The sequence below is a fragment of the Lactuca sativa genome, chromosome 9 (genome assembly GCF_002870075.4).
Source record: "Lactuca sativa cultivar Salinas chromosome 9, Lsat_Salinas_v11, whole genome shotgun sequence".
Taxonomy (NCBI): domain Eukaryota; kingdom Viridiplantae; phylum Streptophyta; class Magnoliopsida; order Asterales; family Asteraceae; genus Lactuca; species Lactuca sativa.
Window position 1 is genome coordinate 135,760,478 of NC_056631.2, and position 22,070 is coordinate 135,782,547.

The following is a 22,070-nucleotide window of genomic DNA, read 5'->3' on the forward strand; positions in this document are numbered from 1 at the left end:
AATTGTTGCCTTGTTGTTTTGTCTTATGAAATGTAGTTGCGGAAAGTAGGCTGCCCTGAAGTCAGAAACCAATTGTACATGTAGTGTAATGGTAGTTTATGAATTTGTTGATAGATATTGTTTTCATTGTCACACTCTGATTATTGATCTGTGTCAGGGGGATGTATTCTGAATGATTCTCCTGATTGCAGGCTACACCTTTCCAGCCCCAAAGTCTTCAGGAAGTGTATATTGGTAAATGGAGGAAGGTGGAAATGTACCGTTCGGTTGGTGGTACAACCCCACCAATGAAAACATTTTTAGATTTGCCGTTGCATTTTCAGAAAGGAGAAATTTCATTCGGAGTGGGGTTTGAACCAGTTTTAGCAGATTTGAGCTATGCCTTCACTGTGGCTTTACGCAGGGCCAAGTTAAGTGTTAGGGACCCAAATCCCTTTGTTGTCCCTCCAAAGAAAGAGAAAAGCTTGCCATGGTGGGATGAAATGAGAAACTACATCCATGGAAAAACCACCTTATCTTTCTCCGAGATGTTATTTAACATCCTTGGCACAACCGACCCATACGAAAAATCTGAAAAACTCCAAATGTCTTCTGGGTATATCGAAATCCAGCAGTCCGATGGCAGGATTTACATTTCTGCAAGGGAGTTGAAGATTTTTACAAGCAGTTTGGAGAGTTTGCTGAAAAACTCAACCATCAAACCTCCAGCTGGCGCCCAGGGTCCTTTCTTCATAGCCCCAACTCTCATTCTTGAAGTTGCCATGGATTGGGGGTGTGACTCTGGCACACCACTTAACCATTTTTTGTTTGCACTCCCGTCTGAAGGTGAAGCCCGTGAGTATATATTTGATCCTTTCCGATCCACTTCCCTCTCCATGCGGGTTAATTTGGCTCTCAGACCTCAGAATCAATCACAGTCCAAAGATACTTCATTTGATTCGCCTACTATAAGTCTTGCCCCTCATGATATTTCTTGGCTACTAAAGTTTGGGAATTTGAATTACCTCCCTCCTGTAAAACTGCGCTTTTTCTCTCGTTACCCCCGGTTTGGCGTCCCAAGAGTTGCTAGATCTGGAAACCTGGCATTAGATAAAGTCATAACAGAAATTATGTTTCGGGTTGATTCAACTCCAACCCGTATACGGCATATGTCTTTAGATGAAAGTGATATAGCAAAAGGGTTGACTTTTAAGATGTCAAAGCTAAAATCCGAAGTGTATCTAGGCCGTGGAAAGCAAAAGTTCACTTTTGATAGCAGGCGCGATCTTCTTGATGTTGTCTACCTGGGTGTTGATCTTCATATGCCTAGGATATTTCTGGATAGGGAAGATCCCACAAGTGTTATCAAAGTTACAACAGCATCCAAGAATACCTCACAAGAAAAAGCTGTAAATGATAATTCTGGTGGGTTTTTATTGTCATCTGATTATTTTATCATCAGAAAGCAATCCCCCAAGGCAGACTGTTCACGATTATTGGCATGGCAAGAATCTTGCAAAAAAAGTATAGAGATGAAATTTGGGGCATCCATATGTAGACGTGGAAGTGATAGTGATGATCAAGAAAGATCCGACCCAAGTGATGATGATGGATATAATGTTGTGATATCTGATAATTGTCAGCGGGTTTTTGTGTATGGCCTTAAGATCCTTTTGGCAATTGAGAACCGAAATGCTATTTTGTCGTGGGCTGCTGAGTTAGGTAAAGCAGTCGCACCTCCAAAACCTTCTCCTTCTCGTGTGTATGCCCAGAGGAAGCTGCTAGAGGACCAAAATGAAACTGACCACCCGCTTCAAGAAGATGTCTCCAACACCACCGCTTCTACTGATCAAACTGAAACTGCTTCACCTTCCAAACCAGATCAGTCTCCATCACCTTCTAATAACGTACAACATCAAACATTTGATGATATTGGTAAGTGCAAACCCACCTTAACAAAAAATATCTCGATAAATGCAACTAGCAACATACTTCCATTTTGCTTCCCTTCTTCCTATTACAACATTGTACCTCGAAAAATCTACCCAATGACATCCAAAAACAAACCAATCTTTACTGCTATGATTGGATAGATTTTTCCAACTACAATGTCCTCATATGAAAAAAAAAAAACTGCATGTAATTTCAGAGTACAATGCCATAATAAGATGAAAAGTGAAAGTAAAGAAATGGAAGTATCTTGCTGTTTATTTCATTTTTCCCTGAAAGTTGTGTTGAAGAAGTAGGATATAGACATTGATCTAATCAATTTATGGGTTTTCATTATCGAACATCACTTGATATGTCTAAAGGTTTCAGTGTATTTTGACAGCAAAACATGTCAATGTAGATGGCCCTCAGGAGGATGAGGAGGGCACTTGTAATTTCATGGTAAATGTTATTGAGCCCCAATTCAATCTTCACTCAGAAGATTTCAATGTAAGTTGTTGAGGTCATAGATTTAATCTTTTTTCTTAGTGTAATCGCTTGAAACTGTTTTAAGGATCCTATTCGCATAAGAATAAGGAGACAATGGTTGAAAAGGGGGATGGGTGTGTGCATGTTCAGTTTGGGTTTAATTCCATTTTTCTGGTTTTCCATGAGCTTAAAATCAGCACCTTCTTAAATGGTCCCTTATGGAGTTTGTTTTTTTTTTTTAATTTGATAGTTTCTTTTTCCTTCTTTAACAATGGATTAATTAATTATCAGGCGTTTCAGCTTGTTTTTTAGTTTTTAGATGTTTTCTAATTTCTGGGGTTTATTCTATCCTTTGTTTTTGTCAATTTTAGTGCCAAATTATTGTTCCAATGAAAAAGAACTGACAATAAAGAGTTTTTGGAGTTCAAACGGAAGAGGATATAGCATCTTACTTTCATTTGTTCCTGTTACAACTGGATAGATAATTAAAGTAAAATGTACTAATAAGAAAAAAAGTTGTTGGGTTGATTTTTTGAAAGTAGGAAGCTATAATATATGAATAAATGAATGAATGAAAGTATGTTGCTGTGTCTTGCATTCAGTCCTATAAACTAGAACTATGACATGGTTCTAATAATATAAAAGTCGAACCTTTTAACAAGTGCAGGAAAATGTTTGTATGTCGATTATGTGGTGCATGGTAAGGATCTGAGTATGTTAAATGTTGAACAAACAGGGTAGATTTTTGGTGGCTGCTTCTAGTGGGAGAGTTTTAGGTCGGTCATTTCATAAAGTTGTAAATGTTGTATTAGAGGCGATTGAAGAAGCTGGTAATGGTGATGGTGATGGTGATGGAGGATGTGTTCCTGAACTGATATGGAACCGGTCCGAGCTGTCTGTGATGTTGGAACACGTGCAGGCTCATGTTGCTCCTACTGATGTGGATCCAGGGGCTGGAGTCCAATGGCTACCAAAGATCAGGAAGAGCTCCCCAAAAGTAAAGCGCACTGGGGCTTTACTTGAACAGGTCTTCACCCCCTGTGATATGTACTTCCGCTTCACAACACACAATGGTGGAACCGCAGATTTAAAGGTCTGCCCACCAATTCTTATTTATAATATGCTTCTTTCTCAAAATACCTACTTTTCTGTAATAGATCATAAGATAAGATAACCCTCAACTGGATTTTCTCAAAACCAAAAGACTATGCAGTTTTGAGTGGTTCTACCCTACCCATAAGCCTACGGTGTTGGGTCAATTCAGAAACGGGGACAATTTTGGTCCCAAGGGTATTTTCGCAAGTTTTTATTTACATAGATTTTTCTTCTAGTTTTAGAGTTTGAGTCAAATTACTTTTAGTCTTAGTATATAAAGGGCATCACATTCGTAGTTTAATTGTAAGTATCTCAGAACAAGTAATTTTCCAGTTAATGCGTAGGTTTCAAGCAATTGAGTAACTCTCTGTTTCGTTTCTTGCTACATGTTCCTTATTATTCATCTGTTCCTCTGTTGTGATTACCTTGATCCACAAGGTGTAAACTCAAAGCAGCTGTGATTATATTTTACCAATCTCTCGACTTACATAGACTTCATTTACTTCTTGAGATACCGATGAAAGGCGGCATGTTGAACCACTCCAATAAATTACATGTGTTGAGTCAAAAAAAAATAAAATATTAAGAAAGAACAATAATAACTCTAGAGACCACTCTCCAGTGTCATCTTCATTGGTTCTGAGGCGACATCTTTGCAGAAACTGAACGAATAATATCAAACCTTAGAGTAGGAGTTTCAATTCCAATGTGAATTGGACTTCTTGTGCCACCTAATTTACATCTCACATGATGCTCACCAGCTTAGGCCTTTTGTAGAGACAAATTCACCATAGATCTGAAATGTATAACTTAAGTCGTTGAAACTTTTGTTTTTCAGGTGAAACCTTTAAAAGAACTCGCCTTCAATTCTGATAATATGACAGCAACCATGACATCTCGCCAGTTTCATGTTATTCTTGATGTTCTCAACAATGTACTCATGGCCAGACCACCAAAGTATGATTCTTGATCCTTATCTACTCTCTCTCTCTCTCTCTCTCTCTCTCTCTCTCTCTCTCTATATATATATATATATATATATATATATATATATATATATATATATATATATATATATATATATATATATATATATATATAGGTGCATGTGTTCCTTGAATCTATCGTGTGTTAGAATGGACCAATGAAATTTAGTAAAAAATAAATTATTATTTAATCAAATAGAGATAGATATTAAATGATTTTCATAATTGTATGCTTTGTTTTAAAAAACGTAAAGCGCCCTAAAGCGCTAAAGCCTTTGAGGACCGATGCGCTAATTGCTATGCGAAAGTGCTCGCCTAGAGCACAAAGATGTGCCCCAAATTGGAAAAAGTATAAAAAAAATATGGAAATACTTATAAATACTTAAAAATCTCGTAAAATCATAGTGGTATCATATAAATCCTAAGTACTGACAATTTATAACTAGAAATCGTCTAAACTGTTATGCATGATAACAAATAACTTATGAATTATGTGTATGACTTAAAAGTTAAGTAACACACGTTAACAACTAACAACTTAACAAAAAACATATAAATATAATGACCAAAGTTGATACTTCAGAGTTCAGACTATCGGAGTTTAGAGTTTCAGACTTAGAATATGTAGATTAGTATAATGGAACGGAAGTAGAAAACATTAGCAGAGTTGATTTCCGATTACTTGGAGAAGATGAGTTGGAGCGATGATACAATTTGCTTTGTTTTGTGTAATTGTGTTTACCGCCTCTAACAAGATTGATTCTTCGTTTCCATCCCCCCCCCCCCCCCCCCCTTCCTAACTTAAACAAAACGTATTGGCCCACCTAACTTAAATAAAAGCCCATTTTCTATTTATTACCCTAAGCGCTATTAAAGGTGACCAACTAAGGGAATCGCATAGCATCTCATTACTTGAAGCGCTTTAGGTCATCTCTTGGGCGCCTAGCGAATTAAGCATGCCTACTCGGCGCTTTTTTAAACCAAGATTATATGTATATTAAATGATATTCATAATTATAATTTCTTTTTTCTGGAAACTAATTAAATTCACCGTTAATGTCAGCAATAATATTCTTTCCGAATTAATCCGCATCTAGGTTTTTATGTATAGGTTCGTGTTTTGTTTTAGGACCCACTCACTTAAAATACAACAAAGTTTCGTGGACCGTAGAGAACGAAAGTGTATTCTATTTGAATACACTCTTATTCTACTAGAATAAACTCTCATTCTGCTAGAATACACTCTCGTTTTCCATGTTCCAAGCAACTTTGTTGTATTTTGAGTGAATGGGTCCCGAAACAAACACGAACCCATACATGAAAACCTAGATACGAATTCATTCTAAAAGAATATTATTGTTGACACTGATAGCGAATTTAATTAGTTTCCATAAAAAATGAATTATAACTATGGATATTATTTAATATACATACAATTATAGATATCATTTAATATCTATCTTTATTTGATTAAATAATAATTTAAACTTTACTAAATTTTTATTGTTCCATTTTAGCACACAGTAGATGTGGGGAACACATGGACCTCTCTCTCTCTCTCTCTCTCTCTCTCTATATATATATATATATATATATATATATATATATATATATATATATATATATATATATATATATATATATATAGAGAGAGAGAGAGAGAGAGAGAGAAAGAGAGAGAGAGAGAGCCAGGTTCTTTTGAGAACCAAAAGATTTGTGAGAACTTGAAAACTCATAATCAGCACATCATTTTTCAACACCAAAAACACCAATCTTCTCCAAATTGTCCGTCTAAGCCATATCTAGGCTAAAAAAAAAGTTTAATGATTTTTTTTTTGTATGACTATTGATGAGCACAATTAGCAGTTATATGAACTATTGATAAAAAAAAAAAAATTGATTGGGCACATCCGCAGTCCATATGACTGCTAATTGTGCTCATCAGCAGTCCATATGATCGTTGATTGTGCATACATGCAAATTTTGAAAATAAATAAAAAAATTTGAAATCTTTTTTTGAGCCTATATATGGCTTAAACGCACCATTTGGAGAAGATTGATGTTTTTGATTTTGATAAATGATGAGTTGATTATGAGTTCGCAAGTTCACATGCTGTTTTTAGTTCTCACAATAACCTAGCTCTCTCTCTCTCTCTCTCTCTCTCTATATATATATATATATATATATATATATATATATATATATATATATATATATTCAGGCTAAGTGCAAGAAATAGCAACACACTTTCATTTATTTTTATATTATAGTATCCTACTTCCAATCTTTTCTATTACAATACTGCATTTTCAAGTTTTTCTTATTAAGGCATCGTACTTCAAAAAATACACCAAATTATAGCATTGTATTTTTAATTATTTTTCTATTATACTTTGAAGAATCTATCCTTTTATAGCAATGACAAATTGCTTTATATTTTGTGATGCTTCTGCTATAATTGGTAGATATTTCAAAGTGCAATGCTGTAATAGTATGAAATAAAAGCAGGATGAAAGTACATTGCTATTTCTTGCATTTATCCTTATAGTTGTAGGGATAAAAGTAAGAGTTTCCTAGACGGAAAGAAAGTTTCTTGTATTAAAGCTTGTATGTAATTCAGGCCTCAGAAAAGTAGCATTCCTAAATCAGCAGAAGATGATGAAGAGATGGAGGAGGAAGCTTATGAGGTGGTGTCTGCTGGTATTGAAGAGGTAGAACTAGAAAGAGTCAAACTTGAACAGAAAGAACGGACACAAAACTTGCTTTATGAGGATATAAGGAACCTTTCTTTTCCATCTGACACCGCTGTAGATGTGCCCTCAGAAAAGGAAGGGGATATACTCGTCGTAACCACTGCCAGACCCATATTGGTAAGTAACATCCAAACCTCTACAACTGATTAATTCAGTAAATTAATGGCATAATATATGTAATATTCATATTATATACTTTAGTTTTATACTATTATTTAAATAAGCCGATCCACATCCAAACCTTTTGGCATGCCACCAAAATAAATGACAAAATATAGCACTTCTTGTGGACTATCGAGAGTGTTGTTTTCTTTTAGTGTTCATGGCCTAGAAAACCATGAATTCTAATCTAGTGATTTTAGGATCTGAATGTTAGTTAGGGTGTGGAACATGCCACCCACATCCAGATTTTGAGTATTAAACAACCAAACTTTTTACCGAATTTCTGATTAGGCTTCTTCCCCTTGTTTTTGCCGGTTCAAGGTCTTGCAGTCTAACTTATGATATGATGTTTCATATTATAACCAGATGATTTCAGCCAAGATTTTTTTTAACAAAATAAAATTGTCACCTAGCTGCCAATTTGACCATATACCCATTGCTATTAATATTATTATTATTATTATTATTATTATTATTATTATTATTTTTAATGAAAAGTGCTACCATCTGGGACCTTTTTACTACTGTCCTTGAGACAACCAAGAGCTGTAAACTTACAGATGCAAAAGTTTACAACAATAGAAAGGATTACATCTTTCGTGAATTTATGGGAACGATGGATATTGAGACCTTATCTATTCTCATTGGGTAAAGTCGCATTTATGTGGGGTTCATTATGGTATAATATTACTATATCATCTGAATTTCTCATAAGCCAAAGTTACTAATGAGAAATGGGCAGAGAGGTACAGTACATATAAGAAAACTAGAGCTTGACCTTTACAGGTGCAAATGCTTAGGAAAGAGGTCATTAATGCACAAAAATCCAGAAAGGCCGTGGCTGCTTCTTTGAGGGTGATTTTGCAGAAAGCTGCAGAGCAACAGCTAATGGAGAAAGAGAAAGAGAAGAATAAAGGCCCGTCATGTGCCATGCACGTATCTTTTCAGTTGAAGAAAGTTGCATGGAGCATGCTTCTCGATGGAAAATCTATTTCAGAGATCGAGATAAATGACATGGCAAGGATTACAATATTCTTGTTTTTTTAAGACTTTCATGACTTTTAGGCTGCATTTGGCACACTGGACTACTGGACAGACTTTTTAGGGCTATTTTGATGGGAGGGCATTCATGTCTTTTTTGGTAGGACAAAAAAAATTGCAAATTCTGTCCAGTTGTACTACATAAACTGTTGAAGGTCTTAAGCATTCTGTTTTTTGGTTTGTTTTGGACCTATCCGCACTGCTGATGGAAATTATATATCAATCGTCGTTCTGTATGCAGATATACGATTTTGACAGAGATTATAAAGATATTGGTGTTGCTAGATTCACAATAAAGTGTTGTGTTGTGAAAAACTGCTTGCCTAACGCTAAATCAGATACACTTCTGGCCGCATGGAATCCTCCTTCCGAATGGGGAAAGTAAGTAAATCTAGATTGCCAATACTCTCTCGCTGATTTTTACCTTTGCAGGTTACCGATATTCACAATTGTAATTCTCATAAGACTCAACCTCATGTATGCTAAATTCAGTGGATTCAGTTCGCTGTTGATGACCTTGAGTCCTTGACCATGCAAACGCTTTCATTTCCTTTTTCTTGTCATGCCACCTCCTTTCCTTGTTGTCTTGAGGCATTTTGGCATGCATTTCTCACATAAAGAAATAAAGAATGCAACTGATTTTGTACCATATCATATATGTATATATACACACGCACACACACACACACACACCTCACAATGGATTAGGTCTCACTCAAATTGTCTTAGGTTCACTCTTATCATCCTGTTATACGTACTTGCATTATGTATTTGTAACTTCCTTTACCCGGTTTGACCTGTAATAGTTTTCTGCATTGATCAAGTCTTGTAATATTTGTTGTCCCTAAGTATAGATTTGGTTTTGTTGTACTTGTCCCTGAGTATCGGTTATCTCATTCACTAAACCACACTTGCTTTAAATAAAATAATAACTTTTGTAATCAGTGTGTATGTTTATGGGCCTTGGTTCCTTCATCATATTTGGATTGGGGTGTTGTGTATACAAGTTATTCCTGAATGATGTGATAATAGTTTTTTGGGGCCACAGGAAAGTCATGATTCGTGTAGATGCAAAACTAGGCGCTCCAACGGATGGTGCCTCGCCTATTGACTTGTTCCAGGTATCTCTATCTACAAATGTGGTGTATAACTATCTTGGTCTTTAAGATTACATGTCCATATTTTTGGATAACTGCAAAATTTCTTTTACCTATTATGAAATGTTGATCCTATTGAGTTGGGTCCACGTGTTATGATTAATAGTCAAACACTTATTTGCACATATGATGATGTTTACATGCTTTTCACCTTGTTTGAACATATAGGCCGATGTTTACCCCTTGAAAATACATTTGACTGAGACGATGTACCGGATGATGTGTGGGTATTTCTTCACGGAGGAGGAACAAGACAGCCACCGGCGGCAGGTCATATATATATATATATATATATATATATATATATATATATATATATATATATATATATATATATATATATATATATATATATATATATATAGGGAAAGGATCAAATGAGAACACTTAAAAGGTTGAGAACGCGAGAACAAGTATATTCATTTGTGATTTCATGTATTCATTTGTGGAAAAATGATAAATTTTTACGCACAATCAACATGAATATGTTTTTTCTCTTCAATTGAAATTAAAGGCTAAAAATTTATCATTCCTCTACAAATGAATACATGGAATCACAAATAAATATACTTTGTTCTCGCGTTCTCAACCTTTTTGGTGTTCTCATTTGATCCTACTCCTATATATATATATATATATATATATATATATATATATATATATATATATATATATATATATATATATATCACTAATAATATTTTCTTTTTTGTTTAGTACTTTAGAAACTGAATGTGACTTTTCGACAAATAGGAAGTTTGGAAGGTCTCGACAACGGCTGGTTTAAGAAGAGGCAAAAGAGGGAACGAGGCAACCAAGGAATTAGAGGGATCCTCTAAATCAACCATTGCTGACCCCTTGGTAAGTCTTTAAGATTTTATTTTAGTGGTTTCATTTTGTAGGTAATGTTTATAATAACTGATGCATGGATTTAGGCATCAAAGAAAGGGAAAGTATCAGGCCATGAGTTAAGGAGAAGCTCTTCTTTTGATAGAACGTGGGAAGAAAATGTAGCTGAATCCGTGGCTAATGAACTTCTAGAACAAATGCAATCCTTAGAACAGGAAGAGTTGAGTAAACCTAAATCCAAGGACTCAAAAACTTGTGCAAAATCATCAAAAACTGGAAAAGCTTCAAAACCTGTACATGAAGAAAAGAAGGTAGGTAAACCAACTGACGGAAAGAAAGGCAAGCCTGAGGTGATTAGAGAGTTTCATAATATCAAGATAAGTCAGGTATTTCAGAGATAGATACAGATTATGTTATGAATTCTTTTCCAAAATTTAAGTAGAGCTTGTTGTCCATTGAAACAGGTGGAACTACTGGTGACTTATGAAGGTTCAAGATTTGCAGTAAGTGATCTGAGGTTGCTGATGGATTCATTCCACCGTGTTGAATTCACTGGAACTTGGAAGAAGCTGTTTGCCAGAGTTCAAAAGCATGTTATTTGGGGAGTCCTCAAGTCTGTCACTGGAATGCAGGTAAATAACACCTAAATCCGGTCTTTGATAACTTCAAACCACTTAACGTTTTGAAACCATATTAAAACTGTCCAACTTTCAAGATCCATTAAAAAAATATTCAGTCACATCAATATGTTACAAGCAAGGTTCTAAATGGCGTGAGGCGTGGCGTGGCGGCAAGGTCAAGCCTCAAGCTTAACGAGCCATGGCGGTTTTCAAGGCGTGATGTAAGGCGGCGATTTTGTATTAATTTAAAATTATATTACCACATAAATATAAATTTATATTAAATATAACTACTTTTTAGAAGTGTTAGATCAATAACTAGTAACAAAAATTTAATAAAAACCACAATACTTGTATCTCCGATTAGAAAAGACATAACAAAGAGCAAAAAACCGTGTCTCAAACGAAAAAACACGCGCCATAACACGCCATAGCGCGCCATATCACGCCTTGACACGCGTCACGCCTAACAGCAACGTTATGAGGCTTTTCGTAACGGTAGAGCCACGCCTCACGCCATGGCGCGACTTTTAGAAGACTGGTTACAAGTTCGCTGGTGAAATTTATCCAAAATATCTTATTTTGAAAAGTACATTAAGATGTACTTTAAAAGCACAATAATTAGTGCCAAAATTATGCTGATTAAGGTTAATTAGCAAAACAGGCAACAATATATTTCCATGACTAAAATGGCAATGGTAGTTTTTCACAATTATGAGAGGTAACAAATTACTCTGGAATTAGATGGCATCATAGATACAGGCTATGAAATCTAGTGTGCTATGCTTGATTTGATATAGTTTCTAAGGTTTAAATGAGCAGAAAATTGAAAACCGGTAAAACTCTCCAGATATAGACCTTTATTGAGATTGGGCATGTCTCTTAGATATAGGTATTATTTCATTCTTTTATGTTTTTCCTAGTTTTCTTTTCAATTTTTCTCTTTATTATCAGTAAAATCATGACCCAAAATTTGTAGCCCAATCCATGGTATCTAAGCTCACTCAACACTTTGATAATTCTACAAATAGATATCTCTAGAACTGTCCCTTCATGTACATAGTAAGATTTATCTATAATGTATCCAGTTGAGTAGTTGTCTATTCGTAATTCATGTACCCCCAAGTATAAGTAGGCTGCCCTTTTTCATTTGTAAAACACTCCACCTTTGATATTAACAAGAGTGTTTCTTGATTTCTCTAAGGGTTATAGTCCTTCTCAATACGTAGCTTCAATCCCCTTGCAAGTGCTTCACAAGTCTCTTAGAGCCTCCTAATGGGCTTACTTGGTTTCTAGAGAGTAAGAATGTCAAGTTCTACACATGCTAGAAATTTAAGCACATGAAAATTTGTATAAGAGCAAAGGTCATTTTCACTTGCTCTCATAGGAAGAGTTCCACAATGCAAGGATAAAACAGAGTTGTCAACAGGGTCCAACGAAAGCAAGTATATGGGCGTGATTGAAAGATCATTCCAAGATCAACACAAGTCGAGGAGTAAGTCACGACCTTCCATAAGTCCCTTTGGTGAAGCAACATTGTTCTGAATCTTGAACCATCAATTTCTTATATATGGATGTAAAGTACACATGAGAGAAACAGAGGAGGCCATCGAATTGTTACTTAAAGAGAATGTTGGTATATTAATGGTGACTAAGGCGATGATGGGCAACCTTAGACAAGAGCTCAAGAAGACATGGGAATGTATCCCATGAGCTCAACAGTCTTCATAAGTTCATTGAAGACATGCTTCGAGTTATCAAAAAAGAGATGGGTTCAATGTGTCGGGGTGGAGAACCTTTTAGCAATCAGCTAAGCCCCGACAATACTAGTAGTCATGGCTTCAATATCCCAACTTCAAAAGTTCTAGAGCTTGATGTGTTCAACAAAATGTGGAACATTACCATGGTCGAAAACTCTCTTTTACCATGAACAATACTTTAAGTCCAAGCAGCCAACCGATGATGCGACAAAGATTGACAATGTTGTTAAGTTCCTTCAAATTTCCACCCAACTATTTCAACACGGAGTTATGCAAGAACTTTGTTATACACAATGTTGATTAGTAGGGAGATAAAAACTACCAAGACTCCACTGAAAATGTAAGATAATAGACAATATCTTAGAGTTAACCAACATTATATTGGTACTCAATGATGTGTCAATTAGGGACACCTTATTGAACGATGAAATCGAAGATTGGGCACAAGTGGACCTTGAATAACACAACATACATATCCTTAAAGACAATTACGACGAGCAATTTACTTGTTCACTATACATTGAAGTTGAGGATCCTATCCATGAAATAAGTAAGGGAGAGAGAACGTTACAAGGGAGAAGGAAAATGGAAACAAGAGTGGATCCCTTCCCTAGGCAAATCAAAATGCGAAGGACAATAATGGGCCCCAATTTGTCACCGACAAAAGGCTATGAATGCTTTAACGATAGAAAAACAAACAAACCCAAGCTAACCTTGCTTCAATGTAGTACCTTTGGCATTAGTGTTGTCACTTTCGAAGGACGAGAATGAAGACTCAAGGTTGTTACTCCTTGATCTTATAATAAATGGGAAGGGTGTTCTCTCACCGGTTGTCATGGGATCCTTTGATAATTTCATGGATGTTTATGAAACCTGGGCACTATGCTACATTTATGCACCAACAAACGCAATCATCTTAGAAAAAATGGATCATTTTAGAATTGTTAACATAAAGGTACACATCGATAATCAGCCTGAAGGTCTAACCATACACCATACATATGGATGATTTCGAGGTCAAGTTAGGAATTTCTTTCTTCGATGAAGCTTGTTATGAATCCCAGCCGGTTGTTCCCTTGCTATACTCGGTAACTACGAACTATTGATAATCTTATTGATCACAAAATACAATACGTAAAGTGGTTAAATACACACATAATCTCCTAACAGTATGGAGATATAAAAGGAAACTATTGAGAGAATTACAAAACAGATATATTTTCCATAAAGGAGAATTATTTCCTAATACCCCCCCCCCCCCTTGAAGCGAACAAGTGGGGGACCAACTCATAGTTTTCCACGAAGGAATTCAAACAGAGGGCGAGATAAGCTCTTGGTTAAGATATTTTCAACCTGGAGCTTGGTTGGCATGAACTTAGTGTATAATTTCCTTGGTGAGATGAGTTAACGAATACAATGATAGTCAATATCGATGTGCTTGACTCGTTTGTGGGACACCGGATTTTGACTAAGAAAGAGAGCACTTTGTTGTCACAAAGAAGAGTTGGATGATCGGGTGGCAGAGCATGAAGTTCACGAAGAAAGTGAGTAATCCAAATGATTTCAACGGCGGTGTTTGACATTGCCTGAGATACTGATTCACAACTAGAACGTGAGACGGTGGGCTGTTTCTTTGCACTCTAAGAAACAAGATTTCCACCCAAATAAATTAAATAAACATAGGTAGATCAACGAGTTTCTATACATCATGCCTAATCTACGTCCGAATATCCCACCAACCTGGTGGTAGATGGCTTATCAAAGGTAAGTCCGTAGGAAAATGTACCTTTCACATAACGAAGGATGTGTTTCACTAATTGAAGGTAAGAGGTAGTTGGTGACTGTAGAAACTGACTTGCCTGATTAACCGCATAGGAAATATCCGATATGGTAATTGTGAGATACTGAAGAGCTCCAACAAGAGACCTATAAAGAGTAGGGTCGTGGAATAGAGTGGCTTGAGAGTTAAAGATGTCGCTAGGTGTCAACAGTGTGCCAACAGGTTTGGCATCAAGGAGTCTTGCCCTAGCAAGAACATGATAGGCATACTTTGCTTGACTTATAAAAAAAAGTAGAGTCGGTGTAGGTCACTTCAAGTCCCAAGAAGTAGTTAAGTTGTCCCAAATATTTGATAGCAAACTCTCTGTGAAGATGAGTGATAAATTGTTTAATGGTTGACTCGTTATTATCAGTGAGAATGATATCATCTACATAAACAAGGAGATAGATGAGACATGATTCATGCTTGTAGAAGAATAAAGATGGGTCTGCACGGCTACATTTGAAACCAATGTGAACAAGAAAAGTGCTAAGTGTTAGAAAGCAAGCACGTGGTTCTTGTTTTAAGCCGTCTAAAGCTTTTTTAAGACAACATACATAGTCAGGAACATGAGTGTTAATGAAAACTGGGGGTTGTTCCATAAAAAAATATTTCAGTAATATCTCCATTTAAGAAGATATTTTTTGACATCTAATCGATGTAGATGCCACTGATGGACAGTAGCTAAAGCCAAAACGATTCGAACAGTGGAAGCCTTGACAACGGGACTGAAAGTGAGGGAATAATCTTACCCCGGAACCTAAGTAAACCCTTGTGCAACCAACCAAGCCTTGTAACGATCAACTGAACCATCAGATTTATATTTTGTCCTATAAACCCATTTAGATCCCATGACATTTGAATTCTTAGGGCGAGGCACAGGATACCATGTGTGATTCTTGTGCAAGACATCCATTTCTTCATACATTGCAGTCATCCACTCCGAATATTTAGATGCTATCTTAAATCCCTTAGGATCTTGTGAAGCAAATAATGCGTTACGTAAAGGACTGGAAGTAAGGATGGCAATATCCGCAATGTTTTGTGGTTTGTGTATATCGGCACGTGATCGAGTTATCAACGGATGAAAGGAAGAATGTGCAACTGATTCAGATGAAGGGGGCGGACTGATAACGGATTCAGGCTGGTTGGTGGTAGAGCCGGCTGGGGTAGGAACCTGAGTAGAGTAGAAACTGGGGTTGGTTAGCTGTTAGGTATGGTAACGAAAACAGGCTGTGGTTGGGGTTCATTTTGGCGAGAATGACGAGTATAGATGTGGTGGAAGGGTGTGGTAGGGGAGTAATTATGGGATAGATTGGAGGGTGACACATTAGGTTGGGTAGAAGGCTGTAAACAAAGTGTGTAGGTGCTGGAGTTTTTATGTTTATAGGTTGGTGAAGTGGGATGAGCTACAACTTATGGTGGTGAGAAGTTTTTAAATGAAAAATCATCAAAGTTGGAGAATAAAAGCTTACTGTCATCAAGAGGAGGAATAATATCACCGAAAGGAAAAACATCTTCATCAAATTGAGCATGACGAGTAACATAAACTCGATTTGTAGATGGATCAAGGCAATGATATCCTTTATATTGTCGACTATATCCAATAAAGATACACGAGGTGCTTCTAAGGGGAAGTTTGTGGCGGGTATAATCACGAATATAAGGGAATACTCGAGAACCAAAAGTTCGAAAAGTTGCATATGAAGGCACCTGATTGAATAAAAGCTCATATGGAGACTTTTTTTGAAAGCATTGGTGTTGGTATACAATTGATGTCTTATGTGGCTGATGTAAATGCATCAAACCATATGGAAGAAGGTGCATGTGCATTAAAAAGCATTGCAAACCTAGTTTCAGTCGCATGACGGTGCTTGCGCTCGGCTCGTCCATTTTGTTGAGGCATATGCGGACAAGAAAGGCGATGATTGATGCCATTGTCGAGTAATATCTTTTGAATATGATGATTAGTAAATTCTATACCATCATCAATTTGTAAACATTTAACCTTGGAAGAGAACTGTGTATGCAAAAAGGTTAAGAAGGCAACTAATACATTATTGAAATCTGATTTGGCCTTAAGAGGATAAAACCAACTAAATCTTGAGAAATCATCAATAAATATCACATAATATAAGTAGCCATCAGTTGAGATAACAGAGGCCAGTCCCATTAAATCACAATGAATCATATCCAAGACATATGAGTTTTAGACAACTAGCAAGATGAACAAATACTTGGTTTTGGTAATAAAGAAGTAACAACTAGATGTCCAAGTTTATTTAACAAACAAATAATATCAAACGAAACATGAACCAAACGCCCATGTCATCGTTCATATGAAGCTCGAAGATGTGTGAATTGACAGCTGCCATAAATGTCTTTTGTCATTGTTGAAGAATGTAAAGGCCATTCTTACATTTACCCCTTGCTAATGCATCCCGAGTGACGATCCTGGATTTCAAAGAAGGTATTAGAAAATAATATGTCAATGGGAGAATTGAATGTGAGTTGCCGAATGTAACCCGATCAGGACCTGAGTATGGTGTGAAGGATGAAAGACCATCTGGAGTAGTTGCCCCAGAGTCAACATACCAGTCCGGAGAGTTTTCAGATACATGGCATTGAGAGTAAAAAGCTTGTGTTAAGTTAGCATCTAAAACATGTCCACATTGTGCAAAATTAGACAGATTTGGACATGAAGATGCAAAGTAACCTTCTTTTATGCATAATTGGCAATTGGGTGGTCGACGATAATGACCACGGCCGCCAGAAGTAGAACCACCATGTGATTTGCCTCGAGAACCACATGAGGGGCTGGGAGAAGAGCGGTAACTATCAGAAAGAAAAGCAACTTGTGGGGCTGGTGCACTGTGAATTGATTACAGAAACAGATCATGACTTTTTGCTTGTGCTAAAAGATCCTGAAATGTAGACCGGGGGCGGACAACCCTTGTAGCATTAGAAAACGTCTCAAAAGGTGAACCCAAACCACAAAGAAACCAATGGCATTTATCATCATCACTAACTGGATGTCCGATAGCAGCAAGTTGATCACAAAGAGCTTTAAACTTACGACCCTATTCTGAAACAAAGGATGAACCCTTTTGAAGCTGGCGAAGAGAGTCACGTGGTGTAGGCATACGTTCCACATAAGAGTGTTGTTAGGCAGATTGAAGTGCACACCATACCTATCGAGCAGTTGAGAGACCGATAGTCTCATCCATTGATTCTTCTGTTAGGGAAGATTGAAGGAGAAGCAGAACACGCTGATTAGCATCCTTCCAAGCAAAAAAATCAAGGTTTGGAATTCGTGGCCGAGGAGGTGCTGATAAGAAAAAATGGGTATCATCTGGTTCTTCAATAGTAGATAATTGTTGGAAGAAAGTTTAATGTTAATCATGTGTAAAAGAGCATGAAGAGGAAGGGTAGATCCATCGGAAAGAGAAGAAGAAGAACCAGTTATGGCGGCAAGCAAGGAGAAATCGCAGAATAGGTTTAGGGAGGGGAAGGACCGAATAGTTAGGCTGATACCATGTGAAGTATTGATAGTATTATTGATCACAAAATACAATATGAGGGTGTTTGGATAGGGAAAAAATACGTTGCTTATTGCTTATTGCTTAATCCCACCACAATAAGCAAATTTAAGTGTTTGGATAGTAGTCTTTAAAAATCAGCTTATTGCGGTAAGAATAAGCAAAATAAGCTGATTTTAATAAGCAAGGGGGAATGCTTATTGCTTATTGCTTATTGATTATTGGTCATTTTACTCATATAAGCTGTTTTATAATGCCAAACACTTAAATGCTTATTGCTTATTCCCACCGCAATAAGCTAATCCAAACACATTTTAAAAAAATGCTTATTCTCACCACAATAAGCAAATAAGCAATCAGCTAATAAGCTAAAAACTATTTATCCAAACACTCTCTATGTACAATGGTTTTAATACACACATAATCTCCTAACAATATGGAGATATAAAAGGAAAATATTGAGACAATTACAATAGGGATATATTTTCCATAAAGGAGAATTATTTCCTAATAGTACCGATCATATTCAAGTAACTTAAGTGAAGAGGACGAAGAAGGAAACCCTCCATCCTGTTCTCGTAAAATGCAGATTGCCAAAGTATGACAAGGATGATGGAAATAAACAAGGCATTTTTTATAAGCGTTAATATATCAAGTTACCAAAAGAGCCATCTCAATACAAGGAAAACACTGGTCAAGAAACAACTCAGTACCAATTGAGATGGAAGGAGTAAGTCTAAATACTAAGCAAAGTAGGAAGAGGAAGGGAAAAAGAAAATACATGATACCGACCTCCTCAACAATGCACGGAGTATAAAAATCATGGTCGAAGTCAACTCGTGATAAGGATACCATGAAATCAAGTTTGGAAGAGTGTCATCACGATCCTAAATTTTTATGCAACACTTAAGACAATTCTAGGGTAGATATATTTAGAAGTGTCCTTTCATGTACATAGTAAGATATTTCAAGAATGTGTCTATTCAAGTAGTTTTCTATTCGTAATTCATGTAAGGCCATGTATAACCAAGCCACCCTTAATTTGTGAAAGAAGTCCTTCAAGATCAATTAGAGCGTTTCTCACTTTCTCTAAGTTTGAGAAGTAATTTTTTCATTACTTTTTCATGATTCCCACTATAAATGTTTCACATGCCTTTTCTGCCCTCCAGATAAGGCTTACTTGGGATCCTTTATTGCAGGATCTTCCAGTAGTGTATGGGTTAAAAGTTTAAGCTAGTGATAGGAAATTTTTTGAACGACGACTATAAGAGATGTGGAGAAAATGAAGACGAAATTGCTAAGAATATTATATCCACAAATTAGATGACATTGTAAACAAAAATTAAGAGATATTGTGCAGTATGTTTGATTCCATAAATTCTCTAGGGTTCGCTTGAGTGTCATAATGAGAGTTGGTTTGCCTCTTGAAAATAGACCATCATCGCTATCTATCAAATATAGGTGTTATTGTGTCCATTTACATGGTTTAAAAGATGATGTTATTATGTTGGTTTACTTAATTTATTACTAGTTTATTATGCTTTTCTGTTGACAAATCAATATATAAATGTTGGTTGCTGCAGGGTAAAAAGTTCAAAGATAAGTTGCATAGTCAAAACAAAGAACCAAATCTAGCGAATGTCCCGACACTTGATCACGATAGCGACAACGATGATGGAGGCAAATCGGACAATCTTGGTTTAGCGTTTCCTAAACGGCCTGCTGCTGCTGATGGAGCCGGTGATGGATTTGTTACCTCTGTTAGAGGACTATTCTCGACACAACGCCGCAAGGCCAAGGCCTTTGTCCTTCGTACAATGAGAAATGAAGGAGAAGAATCAATGCCTGGCGAGTGGAGTGATAGCGAGGATTATTCTCCTTTTGCTAGACAGCTCACTATAACAAAGGCGAAAAAGCTTATCAAACGCCACACCAAAAAGTTGAACTCACAAAAAGGTTGCATTGGATATCATTTAAATGTGCCCATGTATTATACATGCATTTATGTATATTTCATACATATATACATCCATAGAGATGCACAATATTCCATGTAGATTGTGTTTGTATCACACACATTGTGGGTGATACATGTGTCATGCAGACATGTATCACACACAATGTGTCTGATACATACGTCATATGTACATTCATTATCTTAGACATGATGTTCCTGATACATATACATACATACATGCTTCTATCACACACATTATGCTTGATACATGATACATACATGCATCACACATTGTGCCTGATAATATAAATGTTCATGGATCAGTATGTATCAAGCAAATGCCCCTTTTTTTATCTTAAGATTCATATAACAACAGGATATTTTTTCTATTGTCATAATAAAGGTTAAAAATGATATCCCATATTTTTACATACAACTCATTCCTGAGTTAGTGACGATGCCTAGTTGTAACATGCTCCATAATTCATAGGTTTTTTTTTGCTATATACTACCATGGAAATGATACCAAAGTATACTCGGCGAAATAACATGAGAAAATTTTGACTAATTTAGCTTCCCTTATGCATCAGGTTTTTCTCTTGATGGACTTCCATTTTCACCAAGAGACGGGGCATCGGAAAGTGATTCTTCGAGTGGTGATCCTTTTGAGGAATACCTCGAGTACAAGGCTGCCCAAGAAAAAGCTGCCCAAGAAAATGCTGCCCAGGAAAACACTCATGTTGAAAAACCACCATCCACACCGTAATGTGGTGGCTAAAAACAACCCAGGTTCATCAATTCAACGAACCATGTAGATATAGAAACAAATTATAGCTTCTTTATAATGGTGTAAATGCAATTTTGATCTTTCTTTTGATCTTATTTATGGGAGTTGTATACGCGGAACAAATTTATATGTTGTAGATGTTCTAGTTACCAGGAGATTTGACAGTGATCAAGAGGTTCATGATTGTGTATACATGAAATTTCTGTATTTAGAATCAAAATAAAAGTGAAATGTTTTATGATCATTGCACTTGAACTATTTATATTAATTTATATTATTTGATGGTACTGTGGTTCGTTCGAAAATTAAGAAACAATTTTCTTAAAAGCGTGAAGCTAAAACACATGTGGCCACTTGGGAAGATGAGGAAAAAGAGGAGTCTCATGCCTTCAAAACAATTCAGTTTGTCCATGATACATTGCTAGGATGTAAACAAACCGAACGTTTAACTAACTGTTCATGAACCGTTCGGCACAAAGCTCATTTATTTAATAAATGAACCAACATGAACACAAGTATTCGTTCGTTTTCTTAAAAAGAACGAACATGAACATTGCTCACGTTTTTTCATATATGTTCGTGAACGTCCGTTTATGTCTGTTTAGTTAAGTTTATTTTATGTTCATATATGTTTAATTGTGTTTGAACACATTACTATATTATATGACCAATTATGTTTATTTATCTCTGTTCATTTATGTTTCTTTAGCATGTTCATGAACATAAACAAAGGAACATGAACAATACAATTTGTTAAATGAACAGACATGCATGAACAAGAAAACTCGTTCATTTATCTGTTTATGTTTGTTTGTTTGTTTGGCTAACTTAAATGAACGGATATGAACAACCCTTGTTCGTGTTCATTCGATATGTTTACAACCCTATATATATTGTGCCTCTACAAAACAAAAATGAGTTACATTCTCATTAACGATAATACAAAAAGAAGAGGGATGGGATATGAAATTGCGCATTATGTTGTGAATCAAAAGGTTTTATCATCCATGCTTTTTGCTAGGATTTTACATAGACCTATTCATATATCTCTTTATAGAAGAACAAGTTTTTTCCGTCACTCTCTAGGGAGTTTTTCCATTTTGTGCATGATATATGTTAGAGTGTGATTTAGATTTTGGTGGTGCGA

The 22,070-nt window shown here is 36.1% G+C and overlaps 1 protein-coding gene across 1 annotated transcript in view; it reads left to right on the plus strand.

The window, feature by feature from the left end:
* The window catches only part of LOC111892949 (protein SABRE), a 51,953-nt gene extending 30,786 nt beyond the window's left edge, over positions 1-21,167 (plus strand). Inside the window, 14 exon segments of the mRNA XM_052767381.1 lie at positions 192-1,955; positions 2,341-2,418; positions 3,134-3,490; positions 4,331-4,449; positions 7,100-7,349; positions 8,181-8,411; positions 8,677-8,816; positions 9,484-9,556; positions 9,761-9,862; positions 10,346-10,453; positions 10,528-10,827; positions 10,906-11,073; positions 19,763-20,135; positions 20,727-21,167. Coding sequence (XP_052623341.1) covers positions 192-1,955; positions 2,341-2,418; positions 3,134-3,490; positions 4,331-4,449; positions 7,100-7,349; positions 8,181-8,411; positions 8,677-8,816; positions 9,484-9,556; positions 9,761-9,862; positions 10,346-10,453; positions 10,528-10,827; positions 10,906-11,073; positions 19,763-20,135; positions 20,727-20,902 — 4,239 coding nt within the window. The 3' untranslated portion in view covers positions 20,903-21,167.
* The last annotated feature ends 903 nt before the right edge of the window (positions 21,168-22,070 follow it).